The 17,706-nt window shown below is 44.8% G+C and overlaps 2 protein-coding genes across 5 annotated transcripts; both read right to left on the reverse strand.

The window, feature by feature from the left end:
* Positions 1 to 14: 14 nt before the first annotated feature.
* sgk2a (serum/glucocorticoid regulated kinase 2a) lies at positions 15 to 7,212 on the reverse strand. The gene is made up of 13 exons (XM_057039966.1): positions 6,880 to 7,212; positions 5,772 to 5,830; positions 5,159 to 5,214; positions 4,940 to 4,997; positions 4,287 to 4,370; positions 3,376 to 3,507; positions 3,162 to 3,274; positions 3,048 to 3,084; positions 2,863 to 2,949; positions 2,671 to 2,766; positions 2,101 to 2,256; positions 1,895 to 1,984; positions 15 to 1,798 (listed from the first exon to the last, which is right to left on the reverse strand). Exons 2-13 carry the CDS (start codon positions 5,790 to 5,792, stop codon positions 1,643 to 1,645), a joined length of 1,086 nt encoding a protein of 361 aa, XP_056895946.1. The 5' UTR covers positions 5,793 to 5,830; positions 6,880 to 7,212; the 3' UTR covers positions 15 to 1,642.
* Positions 7,213 to 7,362: 150 nt separating this feature from the next.
* On the reverse strand, positions 7,363 to 17,662 carry l3mbtl1 (L3MBTL histone methyl-lysine binding protein 1). 4 transcript variants are annotated; one of them, XM_057039961.1, is made up of 22 exons: positions 17,520 to 17,662; positions 16,289 to 16,484; positions 15,738 to 15,925; positions 15,093 to 15,222; positions 14,124 to 14,286; positions 13,826 to 13,964; positions 13,642 to 13,687; positions 13,444 to 13,532; positions 13,216 to 13,320; positions 12,567 to 12,702; positions 12,202 to 12,311; positions 11,823 to 11,974; positions 11,473 to 11,549; positions 11,248 to 11,333; positions 10,841 to 10,951; positions 10,623 to 10,764; positions 10,432 to 10,531; positions 10,139 to 10,327; positions 9,738 to 9,787; positions 9,434 to 9,591; positions 9,297 to 9,359; positions 7,363 to 8,818 (listed from the first exon to the last, which is right to left on the reverse strand). In XM_057039961.1, exons 2-22 carry the CDS (start codon positions 16,452 to 16,454, stop codon positions 8,684 to 8,686), a joined length of 2,535 nt encoding a protein of 844 aa, XP_056895941.1. In that variant the 5' UTR covers positions 16,455 to 16,484; positions 17,520 to 17,662; the 3' UTR covers positions 7,363 to 8,683. The 4 variants fall into 4 exon arrangements, with proteins under 4 accessions (XP_056895941.1, XP_056895942.1, XP_056895939.1 ...); XM_057039962.1 differs by having other exon boundaries at positions 16,289 to 16,500; positions 17,520 to 17,628; XM_057039959.1 differs by lacking the exon at positions 17,520 to 17,662 and adding an exon at positions 17,385 to 17,510 and having other exon boundaries at positions 16,289 to 17,285.
* Between the last annotated feature and the right edge of the window lie 44 nt (positions 17,663 to 17,706).

The following is a 17,706-nucleotide window of genomic DNA, read 5'->3' on the forward strand; positions in this document are numbered from 1 at the left end:
CCAGGTCCACTGAGTGCGTTCCTTGTATTATATATTTTTTAATGTTTTATTATTTTTTTCAACAATAATCTGCAACAGCCTGTATGTGAGTTCTTTTGTTTGTGTTTACATTCAAGGGTAATGTTTTTACTGTTTTACAAATGCCAAAAAAAACACAGAAGAAAAACACAACAACCTTTAGGCTCTTGTTTGGAAGAGGTGAAAGATGAATTTATCCCCTTCAACAACTTGATGTGACATTCAGGAGGCTTGGTTGGTATATTGAGTCATTATAGGATAACGAGTCAGTCATTATCTCAGTCAGCTGTGAGTGTCATCACATCCAGATCAGGATGTTATGACTGTTGTTGTTCACACGCGTCACGGTGGGGTACTCTACTGTAAGAGTGCAAGGAAACATTTCTGTTATGCACACATCTATAATGACTCAAAAGTACATGTCAATATTTTGATGACTGTGTTTTCTATGTATACACATACACACACTCACACGAGGTTCATCGTCTCTGTTCACGGGATCAGCCAGTAAAGGTTTATCCACTAGGAGCTTCAGAGTTGTGGCTGACATTTGTGGTTTAGACATTTCAGGGTCAAAAACGATCAAAGCTGCTGTTTCTAGGCAACGCAGAGTAATTTGGTTCGTTCATCTGAGTCTTGGTTCAAAAGGCTCTTGTTAGGGAGGAGAACAGGATACTGTGTTGAGTAGGTGACAGAGAACCGGCCCTTTTTCTAGCTCTGAACAGATTATATACGGCGTGTTGGCCGATGACCGATATTCTGCTGGATGTTCACTTATACTATCTCCAATGTGTAAAGTGGACTCTATCGCCAACAGCAGCCAAGTCATTCGAGAGCTTATTATGAAGTTTTAATAGATAAAGCACATCTGTAGCACATCTGCAGCAAAGGGAATCAACAGACAGGGTGTCCCCACTGTGATGGTGCATCATCATTACATGAATGAATCGGCGACCTGTGCAGGTAGGTGATATTAGTCTCAATAAAAATGCAAAAACATTTCCATTGTCGCAAAGTGGAAGACCAATTATGGGTCAATTCTTCTTCTTCTGTGGATCCAAGTGAGGGTCACGCTGCAGGGATGTCATTTTTGCTGACGGCGCTCATTTTCCTTATGTTTTGTGGACCTTTGGATCTACCACACAAGGGTCTTTTGGCCGATGTGGCATCAGCTTCTTAGTGAAATCACTAGCAACATTCTAAAATATAAAAGACAGAAATCACTGTTGGTCATCCAACCAATCATTTCTTGGAAGGCGACGAAACTGTACATTCTATGTACAACACAATTCACAAAGGCAGCAAATAAAAGCTTTTTCTTTTTTTTTGAATGGTTCGGTTTTGAGGAATTAGCCTTAGCTGGAGTTGACCTCGTCCTGCTGATACACAGGAGATCACCATGATTTCACTTGCTTCATACGTGTCTGCGTGTCCCGTCCAGCCTGTTCACAACCGTTCCTGGACTGAATCAACAAATTTGCTCACTAAAACAAAAAAACTATGTGTGATGTAATAAAGTCATCCATGTAGTGTCTCATCTTGAACGGGGAGCAGAGTTCAGTAGAGGTCGTATAGAGAAAGTCTCCGGCACTGCAGGAAGAGCTCGCGTCAGAGCGTTCCCGCCTCACAGGAAGCTGTCCTCGGTGGCCACGAAGGAGAACCCGTTAAAGGCGTTGCTGGCGCTGGCGCTGGCGGTGAACTCTGGAGTCCGACTCACAGAACCTGAAACCATTTCTCTGGTGAACTCTGGATCAATGTGCTGGGTGTCAGCTGGACCTCTCTGGGAAAATAAACATTTATGAAAATAAACATGAATGAGATTTAAGGAAAACGGGCACAAAGAAAGAGACATTTGCAGACGTGTTCCTTCGCTCACCACGTTTGGGTTGTAAGGAGGAGTGATTCTTTTGTGGTAAAGGTCGTCCCAGTTGATCGGCGTGAAGAAGACGTGGTTCTTTATTTCTAACTGTAAATGAAGGGCAGAACATATGTGATCTATCATCGATAGGCAGATTTATCCAGGCAGCTAAATGGTTTTATATATATATGTACAGAGAGAGATTGAGTAGTTTTAGAACTCACAAAGTCAGCGATGGCTCCGAGGCGCCTGTGCTGGTCCTTCTGCAGAAGACCCACCAGGAGAGAGCTAACAGCGTTAGACTTCCCTGGTGGCAGCTGCAGCGGCTTGTGGAGGATCCCGTCGTACATTTCGCCGACGTCGCGGCTGTAAAAAGGCGGCTAAAGTCGAGCAGAGGGTGCAAGCGGTGTCAACCAATAAATCAGGTAGATCTCATCTGATTTTACTCATAAACCTGCTCATTGAATAATTATGCATGCAATGAGAGCAAATATTTTATCAGAGAACTTTTAGCTCCCCCTGGTGGTAGGGGGCAGTAACGGAATAAGCTTCTCCTCTTCCCATTAAGAAAATCAAAAGTTTGTTTTCTCGATGTAGCCATGTGAGATGGCCACATACTTACTCTAGAACCTTTTTTTTGGCATCAATAACGTATTGAATATGTTTATAAGATGATACCTAATTTAGTTTGGTTGCAACAAATCACACTGTGGGATGTCTCCCAGCAGCCGGTGGGCAGGCTTTTTATATGCAGCAGCCTACAGTAAACTGTTTCACTGTTTCACCAGACGTACGAGGCTGTAGATCATCTCATAGAGCACAGTTCCCAGACACCACCAGTCCACGGTCCTGTCATACGGCTCCTTACGAAGAACCTCCGGCGCCAAATACTGCGGAGAGAGAGGCACAACCCAAAGTCGAAGAATCAAACTGCAGAACTGAAGTGTAAACTAAGAATCCTCTGGACTGAACCACAGTCCCCTCACCTCTGGAGTCCCACAGAAAGTCGAGGTGGTCCCCTCTGGCTCGACACCTTCTTTGCACAGGCCGAAATCTGTGAGCACCACATGGCCCTGAAGGCGTCAAACACAAACAAGGACGGTGTAATACAGCAAAATCACAACAGGTCTCACAGTAGTGACCAAAAACCTAGAGGAGTCAGCTGATCTACCTGAGAGTCCAAAAGAATATTCTCTGGTTTCAAATCCCTGTGACAAAGAATAAGAAGTCATAGACGTTCATTTTTACGCATCGGGACACGTCGACATCATGTTGTTTGTCTGACCTGTAGACAATGTTGAGAGAGTGAAGATAGCCGATGGCGCTCGCTACCTCGGCCGTGTAGAACCTCGCTCTCGGCTCAGAAAAGCACCGTTCTCTTTGCAGATGAAAGAACAGCTACGGAGAAACAAGGAGACAGCAGACAGATGTTGCAGTGCTTGTACCACACGCATGGGCGCGTTTCAGCTCGTCTCAGTCCTTGATGCTCGTGCTCATACCTCTCCTCCGTTGACATAGTCAAGGACAAAATAAAGCTTCTCTGCAGTCTGAAAAGAGTAATGGAGCCGAACCAAGAACGGGTGTTTGAGGCTCTTCAGGAGCACATTCCTCTCCGCCATGATGTTTTTTTGCTAATCAGGAGGAGAAAGAAACAAATTAGGATTTTATCACAGGGCCAAAAGTGAATAACTACGGCAATGAAATAGAGGGTGTGAATCATTTGGTTTGGATCCTCCCTTTTTATGATACATGTGCAATGTTTATTAAATGGATTTCCACCCTAAAACCCTGAAAATAAAACTCTTCTTAGGCCACTCTGCTCAAGAATGAAGATAAATATTAGTGGCTGGTTAATTTTGAGTAAAACAGAGGGACTGAAATGGAGGGAGGAGGTGGAGGATGAGGTGTAGGGACACAAGGAGACAGTGAAGGAAGGGAAATGAGAGAAGACAAGCAGATGGAGGAGACATGGCTGAAGTGGGGGAGACAGACGGTTTGCATGCTTGTGTGGATGGAAATGACAGTTTCTAGCCAGCAGTCCAGATGATTAAAGGAAACAAATGTAGGATCCAACACGTGGCTTTATTAATTTTAGGGGAGTCATAAACATTGTTCTTTGTACAGAGAAAGAAGATAAGATTAAAATCTGTGTTGCTGTGTGGAAAAACCTGTTTACTAACAACACCCGCAGACACTGACACCTTCAGGAGACATTTTCCACCTTCATCTGTCCTGTCTCACTTTAGAAAACAGTGAAATCAAACTCCAACCTCATTTTTAATGTTGCCACGGGTGCGTTAAAAAATATCGATATTAAGTAGCATCAAAACTTTGTGTGCATGTGTGTGTTTGTTAGACCTGCTCCGTGTTCTGTGCAACACAAAGTCACATTGCTTTTTCTCCTCCCCACCTCCTTTTTCTTCAGGATGATTTTCTTCTGCAGCACTTTGACGGCGTAGAAGCTGCCATCCGCTTTATGCTTAGCGAGCAGGACCTGCATGAAGGTTTGTTTGTTTGTTAGAGGTCTGTTTGGCAAAAAAACAGTGCGTGCCACCACCATCACTGTCGCCGGGACATTGCATCAAAGCCCCCTCTGGGAACAACACGCCCCATGGCAGGGTGCGTTTGCATCGCAAAGCTGCAGCTGCAGAACTGACTTCAACGGGGGGGGGAATGAGAGAAATCCTTTGTGGTCATTGTTTGAAAACACTCCTCTGCAGCCATATTTCAGCTGATTTAACCTTAAGACTCCCCAAAGGACTGTGACGTAAATGATTGGCGACTACGTGCAGTCCATTTTAATCAGGCAGAAGCAGCCAGCACGCTCTCTCTGTCCTCAACTTATATCAGACAATGAACTCGCTGAAGGGACAAGAACGGAGCAGAGAGCATCCCCTATAATCTATATGACCTATAATTAATCTATAGAGTTCACTGGGGTCAACAGTCTTAACGCGACCTCACGAGTCCATTAGTAACCGCTGGTGAATATTTGATCTGAATGGCTTACAGAACAGAAACAGCAGGAATGTTGGACCGATGGGCAGAAAAAAAAGTCGTTACCTTTCCAAAAGTGCCTTTCCCGATGACAGCCAAGAAGTCAAAGTCAGTGGGCCGGGCACTGGAGCGGGAAAAGACAGCAAATCACCCCATTAATCTCCTGATGCTGAATCAAAATTGTACACTGCAACCCACTCGACAATCTATTGAATTTGAGCACGTATCAATTGGAAAATCTCATCCCGATAAATGTTTATAGAAATTCAGGGAAGAGCGACTGACTGTGGGTTTGCTGAAGGTCCCAGGTTGACGTCATTGTGGGAGGAAGACTGTGACCGCTGTTGGAGGACAAACAAGTGTGAGGAAAACCAAAGACTTTCTGTCTGAGAGACTTTGGTTCGCTGACACAATGAATCATCAACGTCACTCAATGCAAAGCCGTACTGGTTCTGAAGAACTGGGGCCAAAACTACCCCATTCAAGGAATAAACACGTTGATTCCACACTAGTCTGACTTAGAAAAATCACTTACACCTAAATAAAAGCAGTTATCAGTGCAGTAACAGCAGCTGTAGCCACAAAATATATCTAACTGATAAGAATCTGAGTCACTTCTGATGAAAACAGAGGTCACCACAGTTATCAGCTACTTGTGCTACATCTTGTGATGTGCGCGTTTTATAACTTGTAACCACATTAAAAACAACTATGTAACAGAAGGAAGCACCAGTTTCCCTATAGACATCTGAAGAAAGGGTTCGAAAGAAAACTGAATCACTGCTACTGTCACACGATAAACACAGAAACCCTAAAATAAACATAAAAATAACAAAAAAAATAAAAACAAGACATCAGATGACTCTCGTCTGACCGACAAACGGACAGAGACACTCACATTAAAATGTGCTGTGGCCATTATCCATTCCAGAGCTCCAGCATCAGTGAGAGACGGACCTGTGAGAGCAGAGCATCAGCAGTTTTGAGCCAACTCTGTGTGTGTGTGTGTGTGTGTGTGTGTGTGTGTGTGTGTGTGTGTGTGTGTGGTGTGTGTGTGTGTGTGTGTGTGTGTGTGGATCCAGTGGAGCAGGTAGTTCTCGTTTTTAGATGCTGGAACACCAGACTGAAGGACACTTCATGTACATTCCGTGAGAGTGTGTGTGTTGGCGTTTACATCATAAATATTGTTGTGTCATTCTTATAGGTGTAAAAACATGGGGGGGTGCGGGGGGGTGACAAAGCCTCTCTCTTTCCTCGGGGTGTACAGGACTGTCTATTTATAGATCTAAAATCAGTGAAGGTAAAAATAAACATTTATCCTTGTTAATGTTTGTCTGAATCCAGCATCCGTTTTGTCGCTTCCTGCAATGTTCATTTTAATGAATGAGAGTATGTTTTGTGTTGTTTTAATTTATCTTGACCTCTCAAGAGGCAGTCAGCAAAGTCACATGTATTTAACTCTTTATTTGCACTCGCATGTTCAAAATGAAAGTTTACCATCTCTGGGATTGTAAAATGTGATCTAAAAGACTGAAAGAGTGTGCTGAAGATTTAATTACAACAATCTGCTCAGAAAATATACATTTGCAAAGAATTCCTCTTGTCCCTTCAAACTATAAAGAGCTGCTCTCAGTTGATTCTGACTTAATTAAATCCTAGTTTATCTGTGAAATATGCACTGAATGTATCCTATAAATATACTCATCCTGAATCATAAACTTTTAAAAAGGCCTCTGAGAAGGACAATGTTAAAAACCTTGAGATGACCTCTGCTCGGGTGAGCAGATGGAGTTTTAATCATCAAATAGCAAAAAACAACATTGCTCAGCACTATAACCAGGAAGTCAGCCAATAAATACCCAATAAAACTTCAAGAGACCAAAAACAGAATCAAAAGGGTATTCTGATGCGTTTTATCATCAAATATAAAGAGGAAAACGCTATGTTAACGAGCACAGACTAAAATAATCCAGGTCATCAGTGTGAACTCGGCCCAGTTTGCTCACCTGTCCGCAGGGATCAGCTCAGTGTGCAGCCTGCGTGCTGGGACGAGGGGGTGAATCATTAATGAAGAGTTAAAGGTTCATAAAGGGGAGGAGGCCGGTCGTGGGACGTCCCACCGGCGGCTGCTGGGCAGTTTTCAAATCAATGTCGTCTGTAACGTTGGGCGTAACTTTTCAACCTTCCCGGATTAAAGCATGTGGCTGAGACTTGGGTTCAGGTCACAGCCAGCCAGTAACAGTAATAATAACAAGTGGTACCGACCGGGCTGGTTTGTTTTAATGGTTGCAAAGATGCACAATGCCTACTTTATAAAGCCCTCTAACAACCTTCCAAAAGAAAGCGATTCTAAAATCAGACCTCAGTCAGAGGGGAGTTTAGCGTCCGGCAGCAGAGAGCATGCTGGGAAAGTTGCCGCCACCACCATCGCCTGTTGACCACAATATGGTGGATAGGGGGACGCGTTGCAAGGCAGTTTATAGTCAATATTCAGCTGGACGAGAGGCAGTGGCTTTATTCAGACAAGACAGCTTTGGACATTTATTCATTTACGTGGACAGAATGAGACTTGTGACCCCAGATTATCTTCACACACACACACACACACACACGCACACTTTCTGTCACACACGAATCCCACCAGAGAGACAATAAAATGTCATTCAAAAGCCCTTAAAACGGTCCAGTAACATCCCTTATCTCACAGCCTCTGCCCACTCTGAACCACCCCTGACCTCAAATGTAAACATTCCAAGGAACATTTGGCCCCACGTGAAAACCAGAGATCCCAAATCTCCCTGCGTCTGCCGCGCTGAAAGGTGGAACTTTGCACTCTCTAGTGACAGAGAGTGGCAACAGCCTTCACTGAGCATTCACAGTTGTGCTAAAAACCTCTGAAGAATTCTCCATTGAAGCTATCAAGAGTTAATAATCTTTTCTTTTTAAAAAAAACCCTGAAACGCTGTGCTGTTGTGTCACATCCTGACCCGTGCATTACAGAGAAGGTGAAGACCTAATGATTACTTCCCCCTAACCATGATGCTGAACCTCCTTTACCTTACACATGACAAAGCAGGACGTCGGCATCTCGTTAGTGCACAAATCTGATCAGAGAGAGGCTGTAATATGAGTCAGTGGAAACAGAACTACCAGCTAAACTGTTTTATTGCACATAAAAATGAAGCTCACAACGGTTTTTATTCGCCAGCCACGTTGACTAATTTGCAGCCTGTTCATTCCCCCCCCCCTCATTTTCATGGAACTATCAGAACTTTTGAACTGGTGGTTCAATAATGAATTTGTCCCAGAATAAAATGATGAAACTGTGCAAGCTGGTAGATTAACTGGTAGCGGCTCACTGGAGTTAAGGCTTAAATCCACTGGGAGGATTCTCAGTTTCATCATTCAGCACCATTTCTCTGTTAGACAGAAGGAAACTCCCACCAATCGTTCCGAACCACAATGAGGATCCATGAGCATGAAGCAGGCGCTTGGACACATGTGCTTAGAATGATTTTTAGATCTTCGCCAGCGATCAGATATCAAAGCATCATCAGACTATAAAATCAGGTGCTATTCCACCTCTCCATCGAGCTTCTTTAGCAATCTGGCCATGATTCTTGTCTTTGATTCCTCCTGTCCTTTGCTCTCTCATTGACACCCCCCACCCCCAGCCCTCTCTCTCTGATGGGTACTGGACACCAAACATATGAAAAAAAAGGGTTCAGGGTTTTTTTTTTACTTCTTCCCTGCAACAGAATGGTTTTGGCACACGATGATGGCTCCTGGGGTGAATGGGGGGGGGGGGTGTCACTTCAGTCCCTCGTCTGTGCTTTTGAACATGAGAATGGCGTTGGAGATCTTGAGGGCGGGTCCCAGCTTGATGCTCATGATCTTCACGATGTCGGTCTGGGTCAGCAGCAGGAAGGCCTCGCCGTCGATCATCTGACGACACAAGAAAGGTGATGAGTATCATCTGAGAATCACAGGTGATTTAGAAACTTCTCCTTTTCTTTCTCTTCACCGGGGGGGTTGCTGGAGCCTGGTTCATCGCAGGGCCCTTTGTCAACATTTGGGGGTTCAGTGCCCTGCTCAAGGGTACCTCGGCGGTGCTCTGAAGGTGTCCTGACACAGCTACCAGAACACCTCCCATGTATTGTTCACACCAGGACTTGAACCCTCCACTTCTCAGCCCTGTCCCCTACAAACCGGGCTGCCACCCCCCCCCCCAATTTAGAATATTAGTTTAACTTATAGTAAAAAAAAATGTTTCCAAAGAACTAGTTTTAATTGTTTTTTAATTGACTGGGTCATCATTAGCGTCAAAAAAAAATTGACCTTGAAAGGGGCGGAGTTGTGCCGCACAGAAGTAGGAAAATAAGAGCATAGCGAAGAATCGGAGCAGAACCAGCGTTTCGCTCACCTCGTCTTTGAAAACACGGGCCTGCTCCTCACAGCCAATCAGATTCTGGACGAACCTGAAAACCTGCAACACAGACGCGTCAGGCTTCAGAATCGACAAGACAGCTGAGAAAAAGCCGAACGCGTCCGCTTCCTCACCTCGTCCACGCTCCACACCGCCACCTGGTTGGCGTGGATGCCCTGGACCCCCGGCAGCAGCTTACAGTGTTGCTCCCAGCACAAAGACAGAGTCCTGTCTGACTGACTGTTCAGGGCTGACATGAAGAGTGACGGATACGCTCCCTCTGAGGACATGGCTGAACACACACACACACACACACACCACACACACACACACGCACACACACACGCGCACACACGCACACACACACGCGCTTTGTCTATTTATATCAGGTCTATTTAAAGTGTAAAATGCTACTTATGATTGATTAGGAAGACTCACTTTGGTAGTCCCTCTGCTGGTTCTTCCTGTATTTAGGAGGACGACCGATCCTAAAAAAACGCATGTTTAACAAATATTGAGTTTTTGCATAAGTACAAAATGGCTGATTGACTGGTCGTAACTAAAGGAAAACTGTTGCCACGATTTAAGTTGAGTCGTGACGTTTAAAAACACCAGAAAAACAACAGAATTTCCAATGTAGCAATTACAAAATAGGAGGCCATTTATGGCAATGCACTGTTTTATTTATTGAAAATACCCCACAGAAATAGATCCTCACATTTCTATCTTTGTGGGGACTTTAGTAGACCTAACCCAGCTCCTTACCCTAACCATCCCTACTAACTCCCAGACTCCACACACACACAAACACACACACACACACACACACACACACGTACCTGCCACGATAATGGTTTTTCTTGCTCCTCTGGCCAAAGAAGAGGTTCCTCTTGCACTCTGAGTCTGACAGCTCGGTCTTTAGCCTGCCCTGGTTACGTTCAGCTAGCGGACAGCCAGATATGCAGTGATGGGCGGTGAAACGGCCTGTCACATGACCTGAACCATCACAACCTGGAGTCGGACACTTCCTGTTTCAAAAACAGCCCCAGTGACTTTTTTTTTAAGGAGAAACCAAATCACTCAAATTGAAACGTTAAGGCCTCAAAAGCATTGATGGGGAAGCTGTTCAGACCTGTTGTGGAAGCTGTACTTGGTTCTGGGGTTGCTTATGGGTTTGCAGGGTATGGAAGAAGGGAACGTGGCCTGGCCTGTAGCAGGAGGCTCCCTGACCACTACAAATACACACAAGCGCAGACAATAATGCCAACGAGGCAACTTTAATTTGAACGTCAGTTTCCTTTAGAGCCAAATGATGGATGCTACCATGTGACTGCTGTGTTTTGGTGTCACGTGGTGGGATTTTGAGTGGGTGACCAGTAGCGTCGCACCAGCCCGCAGGGTGGATGTCCGGGTGATCCGAGTCCACCCATTCATCATAGACGTTACTCCAGCCATCATAATGGACCTGGAAGAGAAACCAAGACATGATCATCTGTGTCTACTGATAGCAAACAGGAGGAGGATGGAAGTAGTGAGAACACCTTAATGCGATGGGTATCGACCTCCTCCACGGTGGCCACTCGGATCAGACCTGGGCTTCTCTTGTCCACAGCTTCCAGTTTCATCTGAGGCTGGAAGCTGTGGGCTTCACGCTGGACACATGACATGGAACAATAGCATTAAACATGTGCTTTTAAAAACATGTTTTAAGGAATTTCATTCTTTTTAGTAGGAGTTTTAAAGCACAGAGCAGCTGATCATTTAAGTCCCTCCATAAGCCCGAACAAAGATCATTAGTCTTAAAATGACTTTTAGCCACTTTAGAGTGAATTGTAGTGACTTTAACAGTCAATACAATTGAAAGGTTTCTGGCTCCTACTGACAAAGCTAAAACAAAGCAATAAAGTGATTATTCAAATACAAAACTGCAGATATAGAATGTTCTCACCACATTAAAGGCCTCAGCGGGCACTGCTTTGGAGCCAGTCTCTTCGAGGTACGAAGGCCAGGAGAACTGGGCCGGGTCAGGATAATCTAGCACGTCAAAGACTCAATTCAGCTCTTTTAAAAATATACATTACAAAATAAGAAGCTGTAAAGTCTATTCCAAATTCGAAACAGAGGTATTTACTGCTATTCTATATAACTCCATCACACCAATAAGGACCTTTACCCTGAGGTGGCGTTAGCGGCAGGTTTCTCTCCTGGCACCAGCCAATAGGATGAATGTAAGGACTGCTGGAATCACACCTGCACACAAAATTAAGCAATAAACTTTTAATATTTAAGAATAACTGTAAGACTAAATAAACACCAGCAAAAGGAGGACATTTTCATAAATGTCCGAAATCTGTCACAACTAAAGATGAATGTTTATTTTTTTAAAAGCTGCAAACTTGTGGAAAAACTATTTATAAGTAAAAGCGGAAGAGGGAAAAAGGATCTTACAAGGGATCTTAATCTGGACATCGAAGTGAGTATTTGCCAGTTGCTAAGCCAGCCAGACCGGTCATGCTGTCTCACCAGTAGTCGTATGTGTCGTCCCAGTTGTCGAAATGAACCAGGAAACGGTCGTCCACCACATCGGTGACGGTTGCTACGCAGATGAGCGACGGATTCATGCGATCCACGGCCTCCAGCTTCATCCCGATGTCAAACCCGCACTTTACATCCACCTAAACAAAGGCAGCAGACAGGAAGTCAAGACAGGCAGCTGATGGTTTACAGCCTGTGAGTGAAGGTGACTGGAAAATAACGCCAGGGATCGATGTCTGGTACATCAGCCTGCAGTTAAAAACATTTAAACGCAACATTCATCTCCTGGGCTGGAGTTTTAACTTCCCAGCAATATTCATACATGGAAGGAGCTGGTGCAGCGTATATTATATATGGTGACAGTTACCCTCCCAGGGCTGGCAAAGAGTTCTTTGGAAGCCCCTTGTGCTTTAGTCATTCTCAGGTAATTGGTCCAGGTAAACTCCTCCTCTTTGCAGCCTGCAAGAGGAAGAAAGTCTATGCAGAAAAACAAACTAGATGTGTCATTTTTGGTAAAATAGCACAGCATGTTCTTATAGCCTGATTAGTTTAAACTTATAGGTGAAAGACAAAGGCTGTTTACAAAAACAGGATAGAGCGTTCTCTTCTCTTAGTTCAAGAATCGGCTTCACGGCTTTATTTCGTATTGAATATTGATGTCTTATGGTTTTTACAGCTGTTGTTTTGCTCTGTTACAGTGTGTATCGAGTGTCTGGAACAGAGGCAGCTGACCTTTGGGAGTTTGCAGTTTGTGTCCTGTGCTTTCACACCAGCCCGGAGGATGAATGTCAGCCGAGTTGGCGTTCACCCAGAAGTCGTGGCAGTCGGAGTAGCCATCGAAATGGAGCCGCAGCCGGTAACCACAAACCTGACCCACAACGATGACGAGGACGTGAAAGGTTATGCAAATGAAATTTAAAGACCAGGGCTGGGGCTCATATCACATAGGTATTCATGATGGTCTGTATACCCAGCATGCAAACAACCTGTAAGAAATCCCAGAATGCAATGCTCTAAATGTCCCTGTGTAATTGCTTTGTTTTTTATATCCAACAATGATCTCTCTTGGCTGCTTCAAACTTTTCTAAGTGTAGAAAAGGGAAACAGATAGCTTGTAATGAGTGTATTCTGTGTCTTGTTTGTCTTTTTAGTTTGTTTTCTCCTGTTGCAGCAACTTCCTTTATGCTTTGGGATCTTTTTTGAATTCTGTCCTCTGTGAGTGTGTTTGACACCTTCACATTAGACAAATAAAACCAGCCTGGAGGTGGGCAAGCTGCAACAGGCCTGTGGTGCACGCACACACAAATCAGTGAGGGATTTGTAGTCCGAAATATTCCGGCCATTAAGAGCCATTGACCATGGTAATGGAAGTCTGACTCACTTCGGCCACAGTGAGGACGAAATACATGGACGGATGTTGCGGGTCGATGCCCTCCAGCTTCATCCCTTGTTTGAAGCCGTTTTTTACCGTTGGCACTCGCTGTGACTGGACACACACGACACAAGAGTAAATATTAAAGCACAAATCACAGAATGTATGGGGTTTGTTTTAATGACAGGAGTGCAGTTCCAGCTTGAACAACACACACACACACACACGCACACACACCTCTTGGAAAAGCTTGTCGGGTGCAGCAACAGCTTTGCATTCTTCCAGATACTGGGCCCACGTCCACTGTTCTGTCTTAATGTCTCCACCTGCACCAGAAGAATAAAAAAGTCTAAGCAAATGAATTAGCCGGACAAATCAATAAGAGTCCCTAAATGGATTCATGTTTGCCAATGAAAAGGCGAATATTAGTCCAACCTCCTCTGATGTGTCTGCTGTCTGCCTTCTCATCCAATTTCTCCTCCTAAAATAAGTGTGGGGAAGAGCAGAGAGAAAATAATGCTGAATCTGTGGAAAGCTATGAAATATTGTCTCATTGTTCAGAAGCACCGAGCTTATTTGGCCCCACTCAGGTGGAAAAACAAAGTGAACGCCGCCTCACTGTGCCTTCGATGTCGGAGTCTTCCTCCGATGGACTCAGGTACTCCTTCCTCTTCCTCTTCCTCATGGGTTTCAGGTGATCGGGATTGAGGGACGAGACCCTTCCTCCGGCTGGCACCTTCTCCACCACAGAGCTCCTCCTGAGGTGCCGAAAACAGACCCACCACATCATTATTTACTCTTGCATTCGATAAAACTTCACCCTTATAAATGGAAACAATATCCACCCAGTACCCATGTGTGATTTATTAAATATAGCAAAATGTGATTTTCCAAAACATGAGGGAGGCGCCGCTTACTTGTCAGTAGTTGGATCTCTGCGGAGCTCCTCTAAGTAAGTCCTCGGAGCTTTGGGATCGTGGTTCTGTTGGCCCGGCCCGGCCTGGACGTCAGCTTTCACCGACACGAACCGCTCTGACTCCACAGCCACCCCCCTGACTGAGATGACCGGCGCCGCCACATCTGACACCCAGAGCAAAAAGAAGACACTGCCTGAACGGGTTAGGGTCAGTGGGAGGTGTGCTGCACGCTGCCGCCTTCAAAGGGTTGAGTTCGACCCGTTTTCTGCTGAATGAATGTGGGTGTTCTTCAAAATGATGCCTGTTCGATATCTACTGTATCTGCAGCTGCGCTCGCTTCACTTATGGGGAGCAGGACAAGATGTGGCTGATGTAATTATTGCACATTTCTCCTCACAGCAAGCACAGATACACACACTCAGAAGAAAGGTGGTGCGGCAAAAATACTTCAAATAATATTGTGGACATTTATAGAAAGTAACAGTCCTCAACAATGATACCACCTACCAGCAAACACACTGAAGCAGCAATCGCTGCCGTTACAGTCGGACGAATTAAATGTGCTCTCGCATTAGTTTTTTCTGATCTGCTTTAGTTCTAAAGCAGCAAATATCACACAACAGAAGTAAGATCACAAGTGATCACTGATGTATTCTCCGTGTTCAAGCGTATGACCTGAAACAATGGGTTTATTTCTAAGATTGATAGTTACATTTATAGTTATTTAGAAATCACAGTTGTCCCTTGACAGCCACACTTCCCACAAAAAAAAAAACAGGAAGAGAGGAGCAATATTAGCACAATGGTTCACATTTTGACCATTGTTGCTGAGCAACATTCGCTAGCACCCACACTGATTGTGGAGGACACATGCGTGTTCCGTGGTGATTAATGCCGCTGTTCATGGCTGTTGGTTGTCAATGGCGTCGTGTTGGCACCTTGAACAGAACTTGGCAGCTGCCACTGTACCTGGCTTGTTTGTGGACACCGTTTCTGCATCACACGATCTCTCAGAAGTGCCAGCTGCTGGTTCAGCGATGCTGCTGGTGGCCCCCGGGGTGATCAGAGTGCTGAGTGTTCCGACGTCACTTACGCAGAACTGAAACCCACACGCACATACATCTATGATCCATCCATTAAAATGAGCATTCAGATCCATACTTTCCCACACTTTCCCCCTTTTAATAATTTACGAGGATAATATTAAATATGCATTGATGTTCTTGAGCCTGGTTTCAGTTTAGTCCAGATGAATATTTTGTAATGTATTTAGGTATTTCTCAGTTTTTGTAGTAATCTAAACTAACTGAATGGTTTCCTCTGACATTTTCTATAGATGTGGTTGCAATTACTCTTTAATAACTAACATTTTGTGCCCACCTTACAGTTGCTACAACACATACTGCAGTATACATTTATACAGTAAAAGTGGGACCAATTCTTGGTGTTATTTGTAGCCTAGTTTGTTATTGGTGCTTCAGCAAAGTGCACAACTTCCATCTTTCTGCTGCTCCTCTTCACCTGACAGGGCTCTAAAAAGCTGCGCGAGTGAAGCATCAGCTGTAAAACACGTTGGGAGGAGGTTTGCGGCCGAGGCCGGAGCGTCACTTTCACCTTGAGGTTGCTGCTGGGCAGGATGGCCATCCCTTCCTTCCACTCCAGGACGTGGACGATGCTGCAGGGCCCGCCCACCTGTGCTGTCAGCGTGGGCGGGGCCGCCTCGTTGCCCCTCCCTCCTTTGGCTGGGTCGCCTACAGCAACAGCCGGGGTCACCTCGATCTGGTGATGGCCTGAAGCGGGAGCTGACCGGAAAACGCGCAGTCAGCCTCATCGCCCTTCTCCTCAGACGTGCGTGTTTGATTTTGTCGTCTGGTTACTTCCAACAACTGATTTTAAGAATACCTTCAAATAAACCTGTCGAGGTCAAAACTACCTCTGTGCAGCTGACACTGTGTTGCTGTAACATCATCAGTAATTGTTCTGCGTATTGTATACCGAGTGTGAAACGCTTTAAAAGATGACAATTATTAAAGCCAGTGTTAATGATTTTCAGTGTTTAAAGCACCTGAGTAAAGGGACTTGTTACCATGTTGGATTTCCCAAGACGTAACAAAGATAAATGCAGAAGAAGGTTCAACCTCTGCCCCCCCTGGCCCGGAGCTCACCTTGGAGAAGGAAAGCTGTGGTGGTGTGGGGCTGCGGACGGGCTTTTTTGGCCACGCTGTCGCTCGCAGGAATCAGGACGTCCTCCTTGGGGGACGAGACAGGTGGGTCTGAAGGGGCTGGATCTGGTTCTTTGGGTGGAGCTTCCATGTTCACTTTGGCACTCATGACGGGGTCCTGGTCTTCCGCTCCGGAGCGCTTGAACAGAAAAGATCTGTACAGAGATATGTTTGCAGATCCAGCAGGTGAAGGTTTCATCTGTCCTTTGTTTATCTTCTCTCACAAAATCTACAGAAACATTTGCATTTGTATAGGTGAAATTTAGAAGTCGCTGCATTCTAGCACGGGACTGGATCAGAATGTTTTTATTCAGAAATAATTCATTGAATTTTGGATGAACAATAGTGGATGTCGAGTCATATTGCACTTTCCCGCAGACAATCAAGTTAGTGTTTATTTTACCTTCAGAAAATACAGTAAAAATGAGGGAAAACGTCACTGGTATTGTTCCATACACAGGTAACTACTGTAATCAGGACTGTTCTTTTAAAAACTGCCATTATATATTTATAGACAGCACCGGCAAAACTCGGCTTTTTACAGTTATCACTATATAATTTCGTCAACATCAACAACAACCAATGTGCTTCTGCCATTTTGCAGAACAGAGTCGCTTCTCTCCGGCAGCTCTGACCCTATATGACTTTTAAACATCCATCCATCCATTACCGCCAATGAAAAGCCTACAAATTTGCGTTCGAGCCTCCAAATACATACACACGTACAATTGTTAAAATGGCGGAGGATGTGAAATCCTTGAATCACTGAGACCAACATAAAATGTGACAGCGGAGCCTCAAACCCACCGAAATCCCATTTAGTGAAAAATGAACCCTGTCACCCATTCCAGCTGCACCTCGAATGAATGAGCAACATTCGCATCTCACAACAATACCAGGGCTTTTTCATCGCAGCACCGGCACCAATTACCATTCCAACCTATTTAAGAGTAAGAGAAAAATTAAGCGCATGTCGTTATTACGCGCATATTAGAAAAGCTTTGTGGTTGGCAGAATTCACAACGCTAAAACGCTTTACCTGGAAAAAGAAAAAACACGTTTTGTAACTAGTTTCGGGCCTTCTTGCCGGCTACAACTGACAAAACGCAGGGAATTTCATGATATGAAATTAATTTGCGCTTGTGGATGAAATTCGAAGTGAAATTTGGCTTACCAGCTCTGATCTCCTGCGGCTCCGTGGCCCTGAGTGCGCATGCGCAGAGACGCTGTACAGTCAGCGCTGTGCCCAGATCAGAACAGCGACTTCGCTGCGCCCAATATTAGATGTCTAAAAATTGATTGCGCCAGAGATGGCCCAATATGAACTACTTAGGTCTTCTTTCATTTGGAAAACCGCTTTT

This window comes from Takifugu flavidus, chromosome 8 (genome assembly GCF_003711565.1).
Source record: "Takifugu flavidus isolate HTHZ2018 chromosome 8, ASM371156v2, whole genome shotgun sequence".
Taxonomy (NCBI): Eukaryota; Metazoa; Chordata; class Actinopteri; order Tetraodontiformes; family Tetraodontidae; genus Takifugu; species Takifugu flavidus.